The sequence below is a fragment of the Haliotis rubra genome, unplaced genomic scaffold (genome assembly GCF_003918875.1).
Source record: "Haliotis rubra isolate DU_JTF1 unplaced genomic scaffold, ASM391887v1 Scf511, whole genome shotgun sequence".
Classification (NCBI taxonomy): domain Eukaryota; kingdom Metazoa; phylum Mollusca; class Gastropoda; order Lepetellida; family Haliotidae; genus Haliotis; species Haliotis rubra.
The window spans coordinates 133,297-151,269 of NW_025767204.1; the positions used below are offsets into that span (position 1 = coordinate 133,297).

Sequence of the window (17,973 nt, forward strand, 5' to 3'; positions counted from 1 at the left end):
TTTTGTAACAAACGTAGTAAAATATTTTATCGTTGTAATAATACTGACATGTATATATATTCGATGCAAAGACGCGACTTATCACTTTATATTAGATTATGTAGCATTATCAATTCAGTAAGCTTCAAATTAGTAAGTTAAGTTATGTCTAATGTATTTGAGCTTGGATGTATAATTATTTGTGTTCATACATTATGTTTCATTATATGAAACATTTAGTAGCTTTTAGTAGCATTCATTATATGAAACATGACAACGTAATAATACATAAAAAGTAAATTTAAACTATTCTATTGTGTTTGAATTCTGTATATGTCCTTGAAATTTCGTATATTGTTTCCTATCTATTAGGAATTTGAAGAAAATATAATCTTCAGTAACCTCTAAACCATTACATCTAATTCAATCAAGGTGCATCGAAGTATTTTAGTATCCATTTCCAGTGAAGAGTACCAGACACTTACCTCTGTAAAAACATCATAATCCCCTTTCTCGCCGACATGTGTTCATTTGCCAAACGCTGTACAAGCCTATGATAATGATTAGCAATTGCTATCAAAACACTTTAAATACTTCTTCTGATTGACACTGAAGGTAGCATCACTCGTATGAAAAGCTAATATTTGCTCAGTACTACTGAATTGGTTGAAATAATAGGTACAGTGCGATTTTAAAAAGTACAACACACATGTGCGTCTCTCGCTGAATAAGAGCAGCTTTCTGTTGACGAATATATGTGGCTGTCACTGTGAGAAACTGCCAATTACCTGCCCCATGAACACATCACTCGCCGTGAGGAGCTGATTAATTTGCCCCATATATGCGTCTCTCGGCCTTAATGAGTTAAAATATTCTTCTGATGCATAATATGCAAATTTCATGTAGGGTGTAATCAACTGCAGTCACATTTCATCCCTGCAACACCGTAACATCAGTAACATCCAAGTGGCAGTTTCATGCTCTGGGAAAACAAGAAGGATGTGGTAAAGATGAGTAGTTTCCCTTAGATCGTTAATGTAACCTCAGCAATGTCACTACTTTTGGCCCTGGTCTATGGGGGGGACACTGAACGTATACTTTTGCAAAGTTCAAATGACATGGATATCCAAACAATCTTCTGATGAAAACAACTGGATTCAAACTCAATGATCAACACCAGCAAATGTCCCAAACGATTACAATGACGTCATATGCCCAATTAGTTTATGCTTGCAAGTTGGAAAACCATCTACATCTATGTTGCAACATCGTCATTTTAGTTATATGAAATTTCTTTGACCTAATTTAGTTTGCATCATAGTTATGGCCTTGATGAAGCACACACCGCAGACGTATTTTTATGGAGGGTCACCTTGGGGATGAGTAGTAACCAGGGAACCTAGTGATGCCAACTCATTCATAAATGTTGTGTATTATTGCACAACTATGGTGAGAAAATATGAAATTAGAATCTATTGGAAATTAAGGTGGTGCAATCTTATGGTGTGTATTGTTCTCATGTCTGTAACATATTACTTACCTTACAACTCATTGTAAGATAAATGGTATCTGACAGACACTCATGTAATAAGCCCTATATCTGGTATTAGGAGAGTAATAAGTGAAAATTATATAAAATAGCAAGATACAGATAAATAGCAAAATAGAAATGTAATTTTTCAAGTAAAATTGATATTTTTATACTTATCCTGACTCATGATCTTTTGCTTATCTCCCTTTCCCATGCAAATGGTAGTGGAACACTTGAATCCCTTGAAGTTCCTGAAGCGGACGTATAAATACACTCACCCACGAGTTACCTCCCTTTTCCCGCATAAACAGTCATGTGACCAGCCTTACTTGTCACTCTCTCCTGATTTTTCTGCCCAAGCACTTGGATCTGCTGTGCAATCCAAAGTGTTTCCAACGGGGAGGTCGGGAGGGCTTGACCTCACGAGTCAGGATAAGTATAAAAATATCAATTTTACTTGATGAATTACATATTTTTCTTATCCTGACTCATGATCTTTTGCTTATAGAATCCGACAGATTGGTGGTGGGTCAAGCCATTTCGTGGATTCATCAGTTGTCCTTAGATACGTCCTGTATCCCCCCCCGTGGGAACTGCGAAACGGCATATCTGTGATCCTATTCTTCCCACTTCCGTTATAACTCGGGGAGACCACTTTCTTGTCTTACTTCAGTCTCGGACAAGTTGAATCATCTTGTTTTATGTGGCTTAAGATAATCGAGTATCTTCTTATTACTAGATATCGTATAACAACCCATAGATTATGATAAGATCTTTATCATAAATGAGTTGCGACCCCTTCACGTACAGGTATATAAGATCCTCAACCGTACAGGATCTCTAATCACTCATGCTAGTCTGTCCTAGACTGTGTGCATGGACTTTCAAACTAATACTTTTCCTTAGTAAACGTTATCAACAAGTCAACATGATAAAGGGTGAGATTTTCCAACTCAGCGCCTTTGAGGAACTGTTAGTTGCTGTGCTACAACGAGAGACCCAAATTGGTGAAGGCCTGAGACGCCTTTAGTGGTTATGTCTCGGAGGTAGTGGTTGGCAAACACTGTGTCCGACTTCCAAAAGCAGCCCTCCATAATTGCTGATATAGAGCAATTTCCATGGAGAGCTAATGTTGACGCCAGTGCTCTGACTTCGTGTGGGTTGGAAGCTCTAGGAGGTTCTAGTCCTGCTGCTTTATAGGCTCTCAATATGATGGCTCTCATCCAGAACGATATCGTCGTTCCAGGTAGTTGGTTCTTGGCAATGAAGTCCCATCTAAGTCCTAGATGAACTGCAGCATGTTGCCCCGTGTTGCATCTGGTTCGATCAAAGTCCAGCGCATGTATCTCTGATATTCGAGCTGCCATGGCTAGCGCAAGCAGGAACAGAGTCTACTGTGCCAGTAGGTCAAAGGTAGTCTGATCTAGAGGTTCTTAGGCATCACTTGTAAGATGACGTAGAATTACATTCAGATCCCAGGCCGGAACTCTGAACTTCTTTTGCTGGTCCTCCAGTTTAAAAGCTCTCAGCAGAGCAAGTAATTCTGGTACTTTCGTCAACTTGATGCCTGTTTTCATGGTAATCACTGTACTGATGGCGGCGAGGTATGTAGACAAGAGTCATCAGAAGATGACATATCCCCCCGGCCCCCACATCTTTGAAAGAACAAATAATCTGACAGTTACTTAAAGTCCAGCTTGATTTTAGACTAAGTGCAAATCGTTTCCATGGAAATCATGAAAAAAAGAAATGACAAAAATCTGCAAATAGGAAAAGGCACCACTTCAAGATCTGCCTCACATATCTGCCAAGTTTTACTGAAAGATATTAAGAAGTTTTTGAGTTGTGCTCCGGAAACGAAACCTACCGCACCCTTTTTAGACTAAGTCTGAATCGTTTCCATGGAAACCGAGAAAAATAAAAATGACAAAAATCTGCAAATAGCAAAAGGCACCACTTTGGCATCTGAAAAAACCAAAAAAAAACAAAACAAAAAAAACAAACAAACAAACCCAACAACATATCTGCCAAGTTTTGTTGAAAGATATTAACTCTTTCAACACCAGTCAACCAGAGGCATTTACTGCCATGACACCGAGTTCCCAGAGACTCTGAGGTCATAGATGAAGCCTATGTTTATGAAGGAAATTATAAGCTTGTAAAACGTTATTGCTACTACATCCCATACACCATTTAAAAGATCTAATCCTACTGTTGATAAATATGAAGTTTATTTTTATAATGTTATTCAAATAATACAACTACAACTTAAATAAAAAAAATTTTGAATGAAAATGCAAGCTTACATTTATAACGTCCAGATAAACCACGAAAGAAGCAAAAACTATCGCGATTTTTTTCCATTTGTCACATGTCATAACATGCCAGTGCCTTTTTCTTTTATATTTTCATTTTTACGTCATCAGAAAATTATTATACAAAGATTTCTTAAATAATATGTATGGTCGCCTATTTCCCGATATCTGTGGCTTTCCGCTCGGTAACATGACATAACAACCGAAAATACCTCCGTTTTCGAAGCTTCGTATGAATAACATGGGAGGCGAATCGTTTGATGTCGGGTATCGTTCGAAAGCTCAACAACATCACTGAACCCTTGCCGAGAGTATTTTCACAGTTGTAAGAAGCGATTTTATTGGATAAAAATTGGTTTCTAATGACGCTTTTTCGCTACAGTCTGCTATAAGGGTCGTGATTGGTCAAAATCAGACACGTGACCTAAGGCAGCCAATCATATTACAGCAATGGATACCGCTAAACGAAAACTTTTAGATTTAGACGAAAGTTTTGGGTAAAATAATGCTATTTTGAACATATTAAGCAAGAAATCGCTACTTATACGTAAATTATGGAACTTATTGGACGTATCGTGCTAGGTTATGACCTGTGACAAAAATGCTTCATGTATATATTTTCGCATTAAACATCGTGTCCGAGAGTGAAGATTGAGGCGTAAGAGCGAGATGTCACTTGTCAGTGACTTGACTTACATTACATGATCGCACAAAAAGATGGAAATAATAATTTTATATGTACGTTTGACAACTTTTATGAATGTTGTTGTTGAGTTTATTCATTAGTTTATTCAATTTATTTAATGAATTCCTCGAAACATCGTTACTTTGCTCTTTGACAATGTTATTGTGGACCCGCTGCCGAAGCATGTGTCCGAGAATCGTTGTTTTCAATAACATTGCGAAAAATAGTTTATAATTTTAATTCTGCTGATAATATATGATAAATTGAAATTTGATAAGTGTTTCCAGACATTGTGAAATGTGATAGATTTAATATATGAATCATAAGTCAGGTAGGTTCCTAAAATTATGTCTCATTTTGACGTGACTACTGCCTGGCCGATTAATCGGCCTCCGGTGTCTGGGGACTCATAACGTTGTGGCCGCTTAAGCGGCCTGCGGTGTTGAATGGGTTAAGAAGTTTTCGCGTTGTGCTCCGGAAACAAAACCTACCCCTCCCTTTTGAGACTAAGTCCGAATTGTTTCCATGTCAACTGAGAAAATAATAAATCACAAATATCTGCAAATAGCAAAAGGCACCACTTTGGGATCAGCCTCACACATCTGCCAAGTTTTGCTGAAAGATATTGAGAAGTTTTCGAGTTGTGCTCCGGAAACGAAGCCCACCCCTAACTTTTGGGACTAAGTCTGAATCGTTTCCATGGAAACTGGGGGAAAAAAATTGCCAAAAATCTGCAAATAGCACAAGGCACCACTTAAGGTTCTGTTTCATATATCTACCAATTTTTGTTTTAAAAATATCGAACGGTCTTTGAGTTATGCTCCGGAAACAAAATGATTACGGACGGACGGACGAGGCGACGACTATATCCCACCGCATTACATGCCGGTGGGATAATAATGTCAAACCTTTTGAGATGTCTAGTCTGTCTAAGATGACACAGGTATTCCGCCACTTGAGGATGAGTAGCTTTCATAGCAATGAAGCCTTTCCGCTTTGCATAAGTCTCAAACTTCAGCCACTTGTCATCATACAGGTTACGAATAGATCTGCGTAACGCTAGCGTTACTGCTTTGGCTGCCCTGGCGGAGTATCCTCTTTTCTTCAAACATGTTTTGATACAGTCCACATGTGTAGCTGGAACAGTGTTGGGTTCCCATGGATGTATGAGTAGGTTCGTCCAATCCTGTAACTTGATTGTTGGACTTCTGAGATCTTCTATTAGGTCTAGGAACCATACTCTCACTGGCCAGTATGGCCAACCAAGGTCAGTTGTAGCGCCTGTGTCTGTTTGACCTTCAACAGTACTTTCGGTAGTGGTGGTGGAAACGCATAAGCGTTTAGTCCTTCTCATGATATGCTCAGTGCATCTGTTGCCCAGGTTTGAGGATCTGGAACTGGTGAGACAAATGTCTGTAGTTGTTTGTAGAACCTCCTCCGTGATGTCAAACAACTGGAATGTGAGCTGTAGTAGGCTTGGTGATCTTGTAGATTCTTGCCGATTTTAGAGAATGCCACTGTAGAGTTGTCCGTGTGGACCATCAGCATTCTGTTGATCAGCGAGCTCGACCATAGTTGTAAGGCGTTGATCACAGCTTTCATCTCCAGCAGATTGATGTGAAGATGCTGCCCTGTTTGGACCACTTCCTTGATGCAACTTGATTGTTGAGATGTGCACCCAAACCTTGTATCGATGCGTCTATGTAGAGATGTGTGTCGAAAGCAGGCTCTCGTTAATAGATCCCTCCGCAGACGTTCGACCTGTGGGTCCACCAAAGTAGGTACCTCTTAAGATTGTCTGGCAGCAAGATAGGGTCAATGCTGTCCAGATGTTTTGTCAGGAACCATTGCAGCGGCCTTAGTTGTAGCCTTCCTGTGTGAGTCAAGTCCTGCGCCAAGGTTAGTAGACCGAGTAGATATTGCCATGTTCGCAGTGTTAATGGAGAGATGACTGCTTGTGGAATCATGGCTTGTATCTTGACCCAATGATCTTCTGGGACCACAATTGGATTCTGTGTTGTGATAATTCTTATTCCCAGCAATTGAAGATCTTGTTTGATTCTAACTCCAACTTCATCAGGTTCACTAGCCATCCTAGTTGTGCGAGCAACTTAATTGTGAAGTTCAGCTGCTGTCTGAGTTGATTGGCACTTTGAAGAACCTGTATGCCATCGTCCAGATAACCGGCACAGCATAGACCTCGATGCTGTAGTTGGCCGTAGTTGTGTACTGTTTCCAAGGCTGCTGATGAAGTATTCCCCCGTACCACAGGTTTGTTTACAAGTCAGTAAAGTTGCTGGTGCCTGCTCTGTCAGTGGGAGGCGTTGTCCGACGTGGACCAATCAGCTTCAAGCATGACGTCACTGGTGTTGTAGCAAGTTGGCCTACATAAAACCTGGTGCAATTAGTTGGTTGAGTAAAAGCGCACGTAATTCTATGCCGCTCATATAAACCTCTTGAATAAGGGTTGCTCCAAGTGTAAAATCTTGTTCAGTGATATAAATCACATATTCCCATTGTGGATAATATAAACCAGCATGACGAAGGAGGCTGTTGAGACGTATGTCTGTATGGATCTTGAAGAAATAAAGATGTTGAATCTAGTTGATAGGATATAAAATCCTAATCCCCACGCTGAGTGACGAGTGTTAATAATATCATCTGTACATCCGTTCAAGGATTCTTGAAGGCGTTGGTAAGCTATGAGGAGTAGGTTCGCGCAGGTCTGTGGGTTCGCGCAGGTCAAGGGTTTCAGCACGATGTCAGTAGATGAGAGCCTTCGCCGAGCCTTCGCTTCTTCCTCGAACCTACATTCTATCATGGCCATCATCTGGTTGGTGAATTGTCTCATAAATTCACCCAGATCAAAGTTCTGTGTTGATTGAAGCTGCTGCGGTGTAGATGGAGCGTTCGCGAACGCTGATGAGTTGTGTGTCTCGACTTCACTTCGTTAAGAAGTTGGTGGTAGTTCTTCAAACAGCTGGCCTGCTGTGACAGTTGCAAAGAGACGATCTAGTAGTCGGAGTCAACTTTCGTGGAAGTCGATTGAGACAAATATTGATTAAATTGTAGATTTGATAAATCAACACAATAAGTACAGCCAAAGCTGGAAGAACATGGTTTGATGCCCCAGAACACCAAAGACTTTAAGGAACAAATGGAGACACACGAACACAGAATGGACAGGACATAAAGAGGAATCCATACACACGGAAGAATGAACAAAAGGATATAACAAACAGATAATGGACCCAGCCAGCCAACCATCCCACCCCAAGGAAAAGGAGAGGACACACACATGACCAGACAACCACCCCATGGACCCAGGAAGGAAAGGACACAGGAAACGGATCCCAACCCCAGACAGGAAGGACCGAGAACACAGGACCCGAGACACAAGGACCCCAGAAATAACTGACCGAAACCCAGGAATAACTGAACGGAGAACTAACACAGGAAATAACCCAGCCAACACACAACAGAAGGAAGACAGGAAACACGAGCCCAACCAACATAACGGAGGAACACAAGACAGACACTGAGGAACGAGACCCACAGCCCAGACGAAACTGAAGAAGGAACACAGACATGGACAACCGAGAAACCACGGAATCACACAGGTAACACACACGGAGGACCGGAAGACAGGCACACGAGACCGAAGACGAAGGAAAAGAAATGGATCCCGAACATGAAGAACACAAAGAACACACGGAGCCAGAATGGAAACAGAAATAACTTAGGAAAATAACTATAAATGAAACAAAATTTAGGAAATGAATTTAGGAAATGGAATAACTTGATAACTTAGTAAGGAAGAATGAAGATAAGGAAATGGAATGAAACGGAGGAAGGAAAGGAAGATAAATAGGAAAGGAAAATGGATGAGGAAGAATGAAAGGATGAAAGGGTGGATGGAAATGAGCCCATAGAATCTGAAGGATGAGTGAAGGAAATGAAAAATGGAGAAGGAAACAATGGAATGGAAATAACGAAAGGAATGGAAATGAAAATGAATAGGAAGGAAAGAAAGGAAGAAAGAAAGGAAGAAGAATGAAAGGATGAAGGAAATGAAGAGGGAAGGAATGAAAGATGGAAAGAATAATGGAAACAGGAAGATGGAGGGAAAGAAGGAATGGAAGAAATGGAATGAATGGAAATGGAAGAATGGAAATGGAAGAAATGAAAAGAAAGGAAAGGAAGAATGAAATGGATAAAGGATGGATAAATATAAATGGAATGGAAGGAAGGAAGGGAATGGAATGGAAAGAAGGAATGGAAAGGTCCCAGCTTCAACCCACGAAAGGCCTGGTGCACGCAAACTGTTTACGCGCCCAGGCAACAAGGCAACCTGCTCCAGGGCGGCTCCCAGCACCGGCGCGCAACCTTGCTGGCCGGGCGCCTGTGCACAAGCAAACACAGGCGGCCCAGGCTGCAAGCCCACTCCAGGGCCTATTCCAGGGCGGCCTGTGGCTGCAACCTATTTAGGGGTGTCTGTGGCTACAACATGTTTAGGCGCTTCCAGGAACCAGCCAACCTACTTCTTAGGTGGCCCTTTGTCCAGGCACATCTGTTTAGGCTCTTGTGCAACAGGTAAACTATCTTAGGGGTGTCTGTGTCCAGGCAACCTGCCCTGGGGCGCCCGTGTAAGGCAACCACGAGGGTGCCTTGTGCACAGGCAACCTGCCCCAGGGCCTTGTGCATCATGGCAACCCACTGAGGCGCCTAAGGCACAGGTAACCCAGGCCCCGAACCAGCCAACCTTGCCTTGTCCAGGCACATCTGTCTAGGGGCACAGCAACCACCCAGGGGTGTCTGTGTCCAACCCACCATTCCTTAAGTCCGCAAACTGTCTTAGGGCGGCCCCAGGCACAGGCAAACCATCAGGGTGTGCAACAGGCAACCCAGGCGCCCCACGCACAGGCAACCCATTCCTAGGGCACCGTCCAGCCAACTGTCCCAGGGCGTCTGTGCATGGCACTGATCTAGGGGTGTCTGTGCACGAACATGCCTTAGGCCCAGGTCCAGGCACATCTGAGGCCGAGCCCCATAACCCACAAACCCAGAAACCCAGGTAACCCCAGGAAGGCACACGAGGAACTGAAAAGAATGGACAGGACCGGACAGACGAGAGGAAGACGAGCCAACCGAGCCAAGACAAGACAAGGTAGACGAGGCCGGAAGACACGAAGACGAGCCGGAATGAACAGCCGAAACACAGGAAACCCCAGACACACCCCAGCCAACGAGCCGGACAACCCGACCAGGAACGGAGGGAGAACACAACCAGGAAGGAGGAATAACCACACATAACCAGAAGGAACCAGAACTGAAATATAAATAACACATAACGAAATATGAATAACGGAGGAAAATATAAATGGAAACAAGGAAGGATGAAATGGAAGAATGAGGGAGGAATGAACGAAATGAAATAACGGAGAATGAAATGGATAACGGAGAATGAAGATGAAAGGAAATGAAGATGAAAGGAGATAACGGAAATGGAAGGAAATGGAAGGAAAGGAATGAGAAGGAAGGAAGACGGAAGGAAAAGACTTAGGGGAAGAATGGAAAGGAAGAAAAGAAAGGAATGGAATGGAAAGGAGGAATGGAATGAACGGAAGGAAATAATGAAAGGAAATGAAAGCAGGAAGGATAAATAACGGAAGGAAGAAAATAACGAGAAATGAGGAAACAGGAATGATGAAACGAAGAGGAAGATGGAATGAAGAAGGATGGAAGGAAATGAAGATGAGAAGGAGTAATGGAAAGAAAGAAATGGAGTAATGGAAAGGAAACAGAATGAAGATGGAATGGAAATAATGAGAAGGAATGAGAGAGGAAAGGAACGGAAATGAATCAGGAATGGAAATGAAAGAATGGATAAAGATGGATATAAATGGATAAGGAAAGGAAAGGAAAATAAATAATGAAAGGAAATGAAAATATAAAGGAATGGAAATATGGTAGGAAGGAATGAAATGAATGGAAAGGAAACAGGAAAAGGAAAGGATTAGGAAAATAGTGAAAGAAAGGATAAATGGAATGGAATGAAATAAATAGAAATGGAAGATGGAATGAAAGGAAGAAATGGAAAGGAAAGGAAGGAATGGATAACGGAAGAAATGGAATGGAATGAAAGGAAAGAGGAAGGAAACAATGGAGGGCACCGGTGCAACAGGCAACCTGAAAGGCTCTGCGCACAGGCAAACTGCCTAGGGGCGCCTGGCGCACAGGCAACCTTGCCCAAGGTTTGTGTCCAGTCAACCTGTCCCAGGGTGGCTTGTAAGCAAGACTGTTTTAGGGCTCTGCAGAACATGCTTAGGGTGGGTTTTATAGGTCCAGGGCACATCTGTTTTAGGGGTTTGTCTCTCAGGCAACCTGAATGAGGGTTTTGAAAAAAGGCAACTCTGTTTTAGGGGTGTTTGTGTTCAGTAACTCTGTTTTAGGGGTGTTTGTGTAAGGCACATTTGTTTAGGGTGCTTAAAACTAGGCGACCCAGGGTTGTTTTGTGTTTTAGGGCTGTTTGTGTGCAAGCAGTTGTTTTAGGGGTGTTCTGGACGTAACTGAGACAAGGTTTTTTACAATCCCTTGTTACAGGCCTAGTAACGCTCCACAACATAGTCTTAGGCGGCCCCAGGACGACGAGGTCTAGGAAACCAGCTGAACCTCCACACTGATCTGGCCAAGGTAGACGAGCCAGACAACGAGTCCAACGAACCAACCCACAACACATAACGGAGCCCCAGCCAACGGAAGAAGAAAGAGGTGGCCGGACAACGGACGAGCCGAACAGGACCCGAAAGAGGAACGAGACGAAGAAGACCAGGCACAAAGGAAAATAACCGAGCCGAACCGAACCCAGACATAACCCCAGGACAGCCACAACCAGGCACATAACGGAGGAAGGAAATGGAGACACATAACGGAGCTTAGGAAGACGAGCCGGAAACGATAACTGAGCCGAAGAAAAAGAAATGGACAGAATGGATTAAATGAATAACTTGAAAAATGAAAAGGAAACCAAAGAAAGGAATGAGAGCCCAGGGTAAGACGGAAATAACGGAAATAGGAAACACGAAATGAAACAGTTGAATAACGAATGGAAAATATGGATGAGCGGAATAACGGAGCGGAAAATGAAACAACGGAAGACGAAAGGAAAACAGGAAATAACGGAGCCCGAAAATGGGAAATGGAGGTGAAGAAATGGATCCAGAAGACACACATAACGAGCCAACGGATAACCCAGGACCGAACACAGTGAACCAGACAGCACACTGCAAAATAACGGAAATGGAAGGAATGAACAGGAAATGAGCCAGGACGGAGCCAACGGAAAATAACTGAAATGAAAATAACTTGAAAGAACTGAAATATAAGGAAGGAAATGAATGAAATATAACGGAAAAGGAAATATGAAAAGAAATAACGGAAAATGGAAAGAATGAAAGAGGGAAGGTAACTGAGGAAATGGGAAAATGAACGGAAAGGAAGATGAAGGGTAAATGGAATAACGAGAAAATGAAAATAGGAATGGACAAGGAAAGATGGATTAGGAATATAAATGAAAGAAAATAACGAAATGAAGTTTGTTTAGAGGGTGTTTGTGTAAAAGGTAAATTTGCTTAGGGGTGTTTGTGCAAAGGTAAATATGTTTAGGGGTGTTTGTGTAAAAGGTAAATTTGTTTAGGGTGTTTGCGTTCAGGTAAATTTGTTTGAGGGTGTTTGTGTTCAGTTAAATTTGCTTAGGTGTGTTTGTGTTGAGGTAAATTTGTTCAGGGGTGTTTGTGTTCAGGTAAATTTGTGTAAGGGTGTTTCTGTACAGGTAAATTTGTTTAGGGGTGTTTGTGTGCAGGTAAATTTGTGTGTGGGTGTTTGTGTTTTAGGGTTGTTTGTGTGCAAGAAAAGGTGTTTAGGGATGTTTGTGTAAGGTACATTTGTTTAGGGGTGTTTGTGTAAGGTAAATTTGCTTAGGGTTGTTTGTGTTTTAGGGTTGTTTGTGTGCAAGTAAAGTTGTTTAGGGGTGTTTGTGTACAGGTAAATTTGATTAGGGGTGTTTGTGTAAGGTAACTTTGTTTAGGGGTGTTTCTGTACAGGTAAATTTGTTTAGGGGTGTTTGTGTGCAGGTAAATTTGTTTATGGGTGTTTGTGTTTTAGGGTTGTTTGTGTGCAAGTTAATTAGTTTAGGGGTGCTTGTGTACAGGTAAATTTGTTTAGGGGTGTTTGTGTAAGGTAAATTTGTTTAGTGGTGTTTGTGTAAGGTAAATTTGCTTAGGGATGTTTGTGTCAGGCAAATATGTTCAGGGGTGTTTGTTTTCAGGTAAATAGGTCTTCGGTGTTTGTGTAAGGTAGATTTGATTAGGGGTGTTTGTGTTCAGTTAAATTTGTTTAGGGGTGTTTGTGTAAGGTACATTTGTTTAGGGGTGCTTGTGTTCAGGTAAATTTGTTTTGAGGTGTTTGTGTAAGGTAAATTGTTTAGGGGTGTTTGTGTACAGGTAAATTTGTTTAGGGGTGTTTGTGTACAGGTAAATTTGTTTAGGGGTGTTTGTGTAAGGTAAATTTGCTTAGGGGTGTTTGTGTAAGGTAAATATGTTTAGGGGTGTTTGTGTAAGGTAAATTTGTTGAGGGTGTTTGTGTTCAGGTAAATTTGTTTGAGGGTGTTTGTGTAAGGTAACTATGTTTAGGGGTGTTTGTGTTCAGTTAAATTTGCTTAGGTGTGTTTGTGTTCAGGTACATTTGTTTAGGGGTGTTTGTGTACAGGTAAATTTGTTTAGGGGTGTTTGTGTTCAGGTAAATTTGTTTTGGGGTGTTTGTGTAAGGTAAATTGTTTAGGGGTGTTTGTGTACAGGTAAATTTGTTTAGGGGTGTTTGTGTACAGGTAAATTTGTTTAGGGGTGTTTGTGTACAGGTAAATTTGTTTAGGGGTGTTTGTGTAAGGTAACTATGTTTAGGGGTGTTTGTGTTCAGGTAAATTTGTTCAGGGGTGTTTGTGTTCAGGTAAATTGGGGGGTTTGTGTACAGGTAAATTAGCTTAGGGGTGTTTGTGTACAGGTAAATTTGTTTAGGGGTGTTTGTGTACAGAAAAATTTGATTAGGGGTGTTTGTGTACAGGAAAATTTGTGTAAGGGTGTTTCTGGACAGGTAAATTTGTTGAGGGGTGTTTGTGTAAGGTAAGTTTGTTTAGGGGTGTTTGTGTACAGGTAAATTTGTTTAGGGGTGTTTGTGTACAGGTAAATTTGTTTAGGGGTGTTTGTGTACAGGTAAATTTGTTTCGAGGTGTTTGTGTAAGGTAACTATGTTTAGGGGTGTTTGTGTTCAGGTAAATTTGTTCAGGGGTGTTTGTGTTCAGGTAAATTGGAGGGGGTGTTTGTGTACAGGTAAATTAGCTTAGGGGTGTTTGTGTACAGGAAAATTTGTGTAAGGGTGTTTCTGGACAGGTAAATTTGTTTAGGGGTGTTTGTGTACAGGAAAATTTGTGTAAGGGTGTTTCTGGACAGGTAAATTTGATTAGGGGTGTTTGTGTACAGGAAAATTTGTGTAAGGGTGTTTCTGGACAGGTAAATTTGTTGAGGGGTGTTTGTGTACAGGAAAATTTGATTAGGGGTGTTGGTGTGGAGGGAATTCTGAAAATATAACAAATTAATGCCTTCTTTAACAATTCATAGTGCCTCTAAAATCATAGATTATTCCAATTGCTCCTGTTGCAGCATCTTGAGAGATTAAGGCCATCCAAGTGACTTGGCAGCACTTACTGTAAGTGAGCAGCCAAATGACCCCTGGTCGATACTGACACCCCATTGTGGTTGACTAACAATCAAGTTCAAAGTTCATCAAGCTATTGAGAGACACTAAGATCAAATTGTCCGAGATCAAAGTCAAGGTGTAACAATAAGCCCTGATCACTGTCACAGTACAGTCCATCAGATGTATTTCACTTTTACCACAATATTTCAAGTGAGTGGATGTCACTCAAGTCAGCCCTGTGTCTTCCATGTGACTGCTCCTGTAACCTGGAGCTCTCTCTTGGTTGGGAGTCAGGACAATTACAATACCATCTTACCATTCTGGCTAACACCACTCTCTAGATAGGGGTGAGCAATAGTATATTATCATCTTAACATTCTGTGCCCGTATGCACAGACCGGGCATAGCTAACGTCAGGCATAACACACTACGTCGGGCTTAGCAGCGCGCCCTGCTCTTACACGTCATGCACAACGTCGGTTAAGCCAAGGCATTACTATGCCCGACTTACATCCAGGCGCAGTGTGCTATTTTTAGATTTTCGAACGTTTTTAAACCACCAGAAAAAGGTGCGAAACAATTTCGCGGCACATCCTACTACACCAGGAAATCCTGCTATGTGTGTCTTTCAGTGCTACGAGTTCGTTTTGGTTGGGAAATATTATCAATATCACCTCTGATTGTATTCACTATCTTGAAAATGTCAGTTGTCCTGAATCTAAATCTTCTGTACAGATCAAGGTCGTTGTATATTTCTTAAGGGTTTGACCCGTCTCTAAATATACTGTTTCTGTAGAACTGCCGTCTGCAATATCAGTATACAACTGCCGCCATTACAGGCTACGCCTGGCTTATGCCTGCTGGGTAGGTGGCGTAAAGATGGAGCGCTACGCCTGGTGTAACTTAAGCAACATCTAAGATATGCATACTGGTTTATCGTTACGCCCGGGTGCACATTTTACTTACGCCCGGACTAGAATCTACGCCCGACATATGCATACGGCCACTCGTGACCACCACTCTCTAGATAGGAAGTTCAGAAATGTGTATTGCTGTCTTACCCTTCTGGATATCGCCCCTCTCAAGGTAAGGCGTCAAGAAAAGGGGTTCTCCAGGATCAACACCATTTCGGAGCATTTCTGGGTATTTTTCAGGAAACATCTTCCTGAAGGCACCATGTCCATGCGTAGTCTGATGGAAGCACACAGTCAGGACAAACAGGCTTGTTAACATCCTAGAATGTAGAAGCAGCACGTAGTTACTCAAAAACCCAACACACTTTAACCAGTCAAAACCAATTGTGTATATATGCATGTCATGAAGAACACAAGTTCCTCTGACGCATTTCATTGCCCTCTCAAACTGTGAAGTAATCACAGGTAAGAGTTTTTATTGTTCCAGCTACTTAAATTAATAAGATTACATAATGTTATTTCTGTTAATTAAACCAATACATGTATATCTAAAAGCAGTATGAAAATAAATTAGCTATGAATATTTAATCAGTGTTAACCCTGTCCACCAAAATGTGGCAGGGAACGAACGTTATTCCTTCCATAACGATATGGTGCTGCATGCAGACAGATTCTATATCATATTCATAACAGCTGTGTATACATGAATATAAAACTAATGATAATGATTACGAAAATATCAATAATAACTGGTTGTTGCAAAAAAGAATGAAATGGAATAATTCTGTTCAATGCAACAACATATGAATAAAAATAAAAATATTAAAATTAAAAACGATTAAAAATATCAGGCTATTACCTTATTCGAGGAATGTATCCATCAATGTAACATATGTTATATTTGGGATTACACTTTCTCAGTAAAGTACAGATTCTAGTACTTTTGTTGGGTTTAGTCCCATCCGGGATTCGAACCCACACCCTCAGAGTCAGCACCTAATTGCCAGTACACAAAGTCAGCTGCCTAACCCGCTCAGCCATCATGACTTCCACAAAAAATGGAAGTCAGACAACTGGTAGTCTAGACCACGGACTTAATGTACCCCTCTGATAAGTATAGATTGGCACAGTTCCAAACTAAATGCACAATGCCATTTAGAAAATGGTCACATGTAACATATGTTACTTTTGTTGGGTTGAGTCCCATCCGGGATTCGAGCCCACATCCTCAGAGTCAGGTGTGCTGGCGATTAGGTGCCTAAAAAAGTAATTTAGTTAGACAGAAATGAGCAATCAATCAAAGTATTGGCGGATATTCCTTTGAAGGAAGGATGCTGTTTTCACACATGCACTTTATGACAGAATGTGGGTGTATTCCGTGTGTTAGTAAATCTACATACATAAACACTATACTGAGCCACTTGACGTAGTTTCCATTGACTTACATGTTATTTCAGTGTAGCATAAATAATTTTCATGAAGTGAGTTTGGAATGGATCTTTGTAAAATATGACAGGCCAATGTCAAATCATCTCTGCTCTGTGCACTTATTTTCAGTTTAATTTTCAGACCACTATTTGACTATAATGACATCACATTTAGCAACTTGGTATGGCGGTCAATCACGTAGACCGCCATGTTAAAGGAGTTCACGGCACTGTACTGGCTAGCGAACAGTTATCGCCAATACATTAGCGTCACACATGCAGTTACAGTCAATTACAATTCCGGTATTTTTTCCCCACGGTATTTGGCAACAATAAAGGACAGCAAAAAAAAAATGTATTCATGGTAAGTAACATATAAGGGAAATATCAAAGATAAAGTTATGAACCCTATAAAAATATGTTTAACTTAGTTGGGAGATGTCCCATGACCTACCGTATATAATAGCAAGTTCAAGTTCACAAGTCATTACATTGCTTCATTCCCTATCAATCTACTGTAAAAGAAACACTCAAAGTCAAATAGTCACACAATCAATTATTCCAGGTTACTGTATAATAAAATATATGTATTATTTCACGAATGGCATGAGAAAATCGGAACGGCCATAACTGTTACAGTTAGTTGTGAGAAAACATCTATTATCACGGCCATGATGATGACTTTTATGGAGAAGCATGTACAATGTGAATGACCACCTCCCAAATTTATGTACAAAGTAAGTGCCCCTGCATGTGATCTCTCTCCCCTTTCTGGATCCGCCTATGCTCACTGCAATCATCACGCGATCACTGACTTTAACACAACAGCGACGGCTTGTCCCCAAGTACCAGATCTATTCTACCAACTCTCAAAAAGAAAACAACACCAACCTGATTTTGTCAAACAGTACTATAGAGCTGAAGAGTGATTGTTTCTAGAATCCCCAAACAGGAGGCAGTACACTACAGGACTACAGTCTCATGAGTAACTTTCCCGGTTATTGGTCATGTGATAGTCACATGTTATAATCATGTGCACTTCTCACAGATTCGAAAGGCAGGTTGTAAACACTAACATCCAGCAAAGTTTATCATCAAAGCCGGTACGAGTTATACGCCCTTGTTTCCTTGTTGGGGCCCACTACGGGTTCTTCAGAAAATGCATCAACTAAATTTGTGACGAAAATCTGAAGTACCACGAACGCGGTTATGAAAGGCCTTTAGGCGTTAATGGGACCAGGCTAAAGCCTTATGTGTGACTGATTATCATCTTGTCGCAGAATCGCTTAAAATATACAGACGATCTAAAGAAATTCACAAAATAATCGCACGCGTCCATGTTAACAAATATAATTATTTCAGATCTAAAGGA

The 17,973-nt window shown here is 41.2% G+C and overlaps 1 protein-coding gene across 5 annotated transcripts in view; it reads right to left on the bottom strand.

Annotated features, from left to right (window-relative positions):
• The window catches only part of LOC124292281 (probable serine carboxypeptidase CPVL), a 100,381-nt gene extending 82,686 nt beyond the window's left edge, over window positions 1-17,695 (bottom strand). For 4 of the 5 annotated variants that reach the window (XM_046729346.1, XM_046729342.1, XM_046729347.1 and 1 more), the window contains exons 1-2: window positions 17,493-17,695; window positions 15,322-15,494 (exon numbers count right to left, since the gene is read on the bottom strand). In XM_046729346.1, the coding sequence (XP_046585302.1) occupies window positions 15,322-15,493 (172 nt within the window). In that variant the 5' untranslated portion in view covers window position 15,494; window positions 17,493-17,695. The remainder of the gene's footprint in view (window positions 1-15,321; window positions 15,495-17,492) is intronic. The other variant, XM_046729344.1, reaches the window with a different exon arrangement.
• Window positions 17,696-17,973: the final 278 nt, after the last annotated feature.